This window comes from Ovis canadensis, chromosome 7, assembly GCF_042477335.2.
Source record: "Ovis canadensis isolate MfBH-ARS-UI-01 breed Bighorn chromosome 7, ARS-UI_OviCan_v2, whole genome shotgun sequence".
Lineage (NCBI taxonomy): Eukaryota > Metazoa > Chordata > Mammalia > Artiodactyla > Bovidae > Ovis > Ovis canadensis.
In genome coordinates this window covers 32,843,909-32,850,448 of record NC_091251.1, presented here as the reverse complement: position 1 = coordinate 32,850,448, position 6,540 = coordinate 32,843,909, and the positions used below count along the sequence as shown (strand labels likewise).

The 6,540-nt window shown below is 53.0% G+C and overlaps 1 protein-coding gene across 2 annotated transcripts in view; it reads right to left on the bottom strand.

Annotated features, from left to right (window-relative positions):
* Positions 1–1,390: 1,390 nt before the first annotated feature.
* CD276 (CD276 molecule) overlaps positions 1,391–6,540 on the bottom strand; it is an 82,128-nt gene continuing 76,978 nt past the window's right edge. For both annotated transcript variants that reach the window (XM_069595597.1, XM_069595598.1), the window contains exons 8-10: positions 6,121–6,162; positions 4,714–4,749; positions 1,391–2,800 (exon numbers count right to left, since the gene is read on the bottom strand). In XM_069595597.1, the coding sequence (XP_069451698.1) occupies positions 2,778–2,800; positions 4,714–4,749; positions 6,121–6,162 (101 nt within the window). In that variant the 3' untranslated portion in view covers positions 1,391–2,777. The remainder of the gene's footprint in view (positions 2,801–4,713; positions 4,750–6,120; positions 6,163–6,540) is intronic.

Below are 6,540 nucleotides of genomic sequence, written 5' to 3'. Positions count from 1 at the left end.
CCCTCACAACAATCCTACGAAACATGAACTACTATCGTCCCTACTGTACTGGTGTGGTTGACGCCTGGTGAGGTGAGGTCATGTGCAAGGGTGCAGGGGGAGACAAGGGGCAAAAGACAGAGCCTTGGCCAAAGGTTTTTGAATCTAAAACCTACCCACAGCACCAGTGAAGGGGCCTTCTAGTAAGGTGACTGGACTCACTCCTAGGGCCATTGACTTTAGAAGAAGCACCCTTTGGAAAGAATTCCACATACCTTTCCAAAGGGCACTCATCACGCCTTCTTTTTAAAAATATTTTGCTGTTTTTAAAATTTTTATTTGGCCACGTGGCATGTGGGATTTTAGTTCCTTGACCAGGGTTTGAACCCATGACCCCTACATTCAAAGCATAGCATCTTAACCACTGGACCACCAGGAAAGTCCCTTCACCCCTTCTTAACAGATAAGGAAATGAAGGTTCAGAGGGATGAAGGACTTAGTCACAAGTCAGTAGCAGAGCCAGGAACAAAAGTCAAAAAGGAAGACAAGAAAAAAAATTAAAAAACAAGCGTCCTGAGCCCCAACCCAAGCTCTTCCTGCTGCCCTCAGGCCTGCAGAGTTTGGGGACTGACTGGCGGGCCAGTTCTGAGACCCTGGCCCCCAAGGGTAAAGGAGCCCAATGCACTCTGCAGGCTCCCACATCCTTGAACCTGGTTCTCTGGAAATAGTTTGCTTGCCATGTTCACCTCCTCTTCTTAGTCTTCGAAACTGGAAGGTGGTGAAAAATCTCAGGGCTGTTTTTCATATAAGAAAACGAAGGCCCTGGGACTTCCCTGGTGGTCTAATGGTTAAGATTCCAAATGCAGGGGGCAAAGGTTAAATCCCTAATTGAGAAATTAAGATCCTGTATGCTGCACAGTGTGGCCAAAAAAAATAAAAAAATCTAAAGCCCAGAGAAGTTAAATGCCCAGCTCAGGATCACAGGGCAGTGCTGAATGAGGTCTTAGACCTGGACCTCTGACTCAGGCCCGATGCCCATTCCACTGTGTCAGCCAAAAAGAGCGTGTAGAGTTCCTTTTCTGTGTTAGCTTCTTCCTGGGTCTCAGTTTCCCCATCCATGAAATGGGGACATTAGGCCTTAAACAAGCCTAGAGTCTGAATCTTCTGAGATAAAGATATTAGGTGACACTTCTAGGAGTGGGTGGAGCCCCATACAGTGACCAAAGGGCCTGGCTTTCTGGACAGCCAGCATCCTTACCAAGTGGGTAACTGAAGTTAGAAAAGGGGCCATGGAAACCCAGCGACTTAAGGACGGTGAGAGTAAGGAGATCCAGGCACCCCGGGACTCAAATATCCAGAAGGGAATTCTTCCAGTCGAGCCCTGCTGCCACACAATTTACAGAGAAAAAACTTTCTACAAAGGCATTTATTTTTCCCAAAATGCACCCCCGGGTAATAAAATTTCTCAGAGTCCCACATTTAAATTAGAAACCCCCACATCTTTCATTCCTGGTGAAGGGAGGGATGTCAACAGGAGGCACATCAGGTCCTCAGAAGTTTACTCCACTGGAGACTGGGGACTGGCTGGAGACAAGCCAGAAATTGTCTGCCCAGCTCCGAATAGCACCATGGTGGGGGAGAGGCTGTCCCTGCCCTCAGGCTTCCCCTGCGCTGCAGCTCTCAGCTCCCCGGGGTCTGTCGGGTCCAGGCTGCCTGCTGTGCATGCCTGGAAAGACACTTTGGAAACCATCAGATGCTCCACTTGTGGCTAGAGGCTCTGTCTCTCTTTCCAGGTTTCTGGGCAAGGATTCGGGGTGGAATGGGAGTGAGGTATCCTGGGAGCTGTGGTCCAGAAGAGGGGTTCAGCAGGAAGCAAGGCAGGAGCCCCTCACGAGTCCCTCTTGCCTCACGGTTTCTCGGCTGAAGGGCGCGCTCCTTAGGGAGGGGCTTGTCTTCTCGCGCAGGGTCCCCAGTACCTAACACAGTGCTGACGCCCAGAGATGCTCAGTGAACGTTACTTGGATCAACGAAAGGAAAAGCAGAGGGACAGCAGCAGATCACAAGGGGGCCCACGCAGCCGCCCAGAGACCTGGGGTGACCAGCACGTACTTCCCACGGGGAGGGCGGGTGGAGCGCGGGGCTCACAGGGCACAGCCCAGGGCGCCCGGAAGAGGCTGGGCCGGGGGAGGTCCTCACGTGTTCCAGCACGTGCACCTGCTTGCCTGCATGCCTGGGGGAGGGGCCCTGTCTCCACTTAGTGGAGGAGGGAAGAGGCTGACGCTGGGGCCAGAGCCCGAGGCGACGCCTCCAGTCTGGAGGACATACCGAGGCTGCAATGGCCTCGGCTGAGGAGACAGAGTTACGGACAGATGGGGGAGGAGGCTGAGAAGTGATAGCTCGTGTATCTGGACCACCGGAGACAAGGCGAGGGGAGACTGTGTACCACATCTTTGGGGGGAAATGGCAGCCAGATGGTCCGTGTAGCATATCCGTTGGGGAAATACGGTGGCAGGGAGGTCTGTGCATTGCGTCCGTAAGGAATAAAGCAGCGAGGTGATTTAGGTGTCGTGTCACTGGAGAAATAAGGCAGCAGGATGACTTGGGAATTGTGTCCCTCAGAGAAGTAAGGCTGCAGGGTGGTCTGTGTATCGTGTCCTTTGCAGAATGAGTAGATCCGCCAGAGTGGACGCCATCTGTTGGAGGCAGGGAAGCCCCCAGCCCAGAGCTCACACTGAGGATCCAGTGCAGCCAGAGGTGGGAGCCCCACGGCAGGGGCAGCAGCCCCCTGAGCCTCGTGGTCAGACTATTTCTGGTCCATCATCTGCATTTCATGACGGGAAGGAAGAAAGAGGGGGGAGCATTAAACGCAGGAGTGTGCCAGACCCCCAGGGATGTGGGCACACACTCGGGGGGGTGGGGGCACACATTCGGGGGGTGGGGGGAGTATGTGTGAGGGGCTGGCAGTCTGACTGGCAACCCCCACACGAAGCACTCACTGCCCTCAAGGCTCAGACAAACACATACAGCAGCTGGGCATCAGACTGACTATGAGGGTGCCTGGAGGAGACTGCCCAGTCTCTCAATGGCCCTGGGTCCAGCCACCTTGCACCCTTCCCTTCCCTTGGTCTGGCACACTCTTCCCTTCCCCATGCTGCCCCCCACCCTGTCTGTCCCATTTCATCTTCTCCACTCCATACATTCACACCCATGGCCTTGCTCTCCGCTGTGATCTGAATGGAGAGTTTATTTCCTGACAGGGACAACAAGGCAACCGGAAAGTTACTTAAGGCTCCATAACCTTTGGCCAAAAATTAAGGTCCCCAAACTTTTGACCTTCTAAGTGGAAGCCACTCATATTTAGTGATAAGTCTGCATCAAGAAATAGCTTGTTCAAAATACACAGACACACAGAGAGATATACATATGTTTACAAACAAATACACACAGAGAGGTGTAGCACCTGGTCACTTTTAATAAAGAAGAATCTCAAACTAAACTAACCTCCAACCAACTACTTCCTAATGTAACTGCTGATGTCATGGTAATCTGACCAATAACCATCACTAACAATTATTAACCACTGACTAGGTACCAGGAGCGTACCTGTCCAGCTGAAAACCCCATTTCCTAGCCTCACTTGAGTTGCAGTCATGTGACTAGGTTCTGACAAATGGATATAAACAGGAGTGACAGGAGCTATTTCTAGTCAAGCCCTAGAAAAAAATGTCCCCTCCCTCTCCTCTTTCCCTCTTGTTCTGGAGGGGGTGTGGCAGCTGGAGCAGCCACCTGGACCCGGCAATGGAAGCTGTGAGTAGAAGGCAGAAGCCAGGTAGGAGGAAGCTGGTTCCAGGGTACCAGTGGCCGTAAGACAATCTCGACTCCTGTCCGGGTTAAGCCTCTATCATATTTGCATCCTGTTACCTATCACTTCATGGGAAATAGATGGGGAAACATTGGAAACAGTGTCAGACTTTATTTTGGGGGGCTCTAAAATCACTGCAGATGGTGATTGCAGCCATGAAATTAAAAGATGCTTACTCCTTGGAAGAAAAGTTAGCATATTCAAAAGCAGAGACATTACTTTGCCGACTAAGGTCCGTCTAGTCAAGGCTATGGTTTTCCCTGTGGTCATGTATGGATGTGAGAGTTGGACTGTGAAGAAGGCTGAGCGCCAAAGAAATGATGCTTTTGAACTGTGGTGCTGGAAAAGACTCTTGAGAGTCCCTTGGACTGCAAGGAGATCCAACCAGTCCATTCTGAAGGAGATCAGCCCTGGGATTTCTTTGGAAGGAATGATGCTAAAGCTGAAACTTCAGTACTTTGGCCACCTCATGGGAAGAGTTGACTCACTGGAAAAGACCCTGATGCTGGGAGGGATTGGGGGCAGGAGGAGAAGGGGATGACAGAGGATGAGATGGCTGGATGGCATCACTGACTCAATGGACGTGAGTCTGAGTGAACTCCAGGAGTTGGTGATGGATAGGGAGGCCTGGCATGGTGCGATTCATGGGGTCGCAAAGAGTTGGACACGACTGAGCAACTGAACTGAACTGAAGAGCAATGGGGACCTTGATTTCTCCGCCTGCTGCCATTTCAACAGGGAGGAGTCGAGGCTGTTCTTCTGGGGGAGGGAGCCTCGGGGCAGCAGCAACCCCATCACCAATGACCAGCCCCTAGCCTCCTACATACAAGGGCACACACATACACAGATGCACAAACACCACACGTCTTTACCTTCTTTGTTTTCAGAGTGTTTCAGGGGCCTCAGGGCTGCAAAAAAAGGAAGGAGTACACAGTGAAGGAGAAACTGTGGAAAGTGGTGCTAAGGAAGAAATAAAGTCTAGAAGAAGGACTGGGAGGACGAGGCAGGAGGGAGAAGTTGAGAGGGTGAGGGAAACATCACAGCGCTGGAAAAGGGTCTCAGCTGCTCCCCCAAGTTCCCGTTCTGCGCTGTGACTTGTCACTCCTCCCCCAGGCCTCAGTCTTTTGTACCTCTATAATGGGAACAACTTCCCAGCCCTCCTGTGAGTGAGGGATGTGAGAGTACCCTGAGCCTGCTCTACAAATAGGGTTAAGAGAGGTGCTAACGGAGGCTGCAGGTGTCGCCAGCTAGGCCCAGGATCTTGCAGAACTGAGACTAAGCATGTCTCTAAGCACCCCTCTTCTCCCCACTCCCTCCCTTCTGCCAACTGCACCTGCCTCTGAACAAGAAAAATGAGGCCTGATCCCAGGCTGTGTCTACACCTGCCACACCCGGACACCAAAGGCAGAGAATGAATTGGCACAGTTTACAACAGTCCCCAGAGGTCAATCTTCTGCCCCTCCTTCTTCAGGGGTAGAGAGGTAACCCGTGTCAACTGGCACCATCACAGAGGGCTCAGCAAGAACCTGCTCCCCCAGCACATGGGCCCTGGGGAGGGAAGGCAGTGAGGCCTCCAGTGGCCGCGGGGCACCAGGGCCTCGGCGCCTCCTCTCCAGGCTCCAGGCTTGTGTCCCCACAGTGCCAGGCCCTTCACAAAGTCACTCAACAGAGGTTCAAAATGGCCCTCTGGTGCCATCAGGGAAGGCCAGGAGGCCAGTTTTTACAGATGGGGAAACTGAAGCCCAGAGGAACAAAACGCTGACCAAAGTCCTTCAGCCTCTCAGCAGAGTGGAACTGTGTCAGGCTGAGAACACAGTACTAGTAACAGGACTGAAAACCATGGAGCCCTTGCAGGCCCCCGGCACAAAACAGGCCCTTAATATACATGATCTCATTTAATTTAACTCACACCACCCATGGAAGGAGCAGCTAGGGGGAAACTGAGGCCCAGAGAGGCGAAGTGACTTGCTCAAGACCACTCAGCTTATATGAGCTGGGGCTGGAATCCAGCCTGCCCTGCTTGCCGAGCCAGGTCCTTCAGGGTGGAGTGGTCCTGGTAAGGGGTAAAAGTCGGCAGGAGAAACAAAGCAGCAGCTGGGAGACCTGCCTCCAGGTCTACTGCTGAGCAAAGACCAGACTCAACTAGGCTGGGAGGCTCAGTCACAGGACACATTTCATTCAAACCTTCAAGTAAATGGGGCCCCTCCAGACCCTTGGGTCCCCGCCCCTGTCCCTGCATCCGTCCTCAGCCAACAGTGTCCCTCTGGGTTCAGACTTACCCGTCTTGGATCCTTCTCCATCCCCATCGTGGTCCTCGGCTCCTAGGAACAGAAACTTCCTCAGCCCTACCCACCTTCATCACTGACCTTCTGCTCCTGGGAGTGCAGGAGGCAGGTGGATGGAGCTGAGCAGGCCTGGCCTGTGGCAGGATGAGAGGGAGCCCAGGCAGGAGGCCACCACTCACCTGGCCAATACTATCCACTCACTCACCCACCCACCACTCACCAGAGTTGACTTCCCTACCGGAGTCAAACCACCTACCTATCAATGTCAACCTACCACCTGCCAATCACCAAGTCACCCACACTGACCCCAGCAAACAGCAGCTGCTTCAGACACTGTCCACTCTAAGGGTGACGCATCCTCTCATGGTGACACGCAAACCCACAAAGCAGTCACGCCCGCGGGGCTCGGTTTCC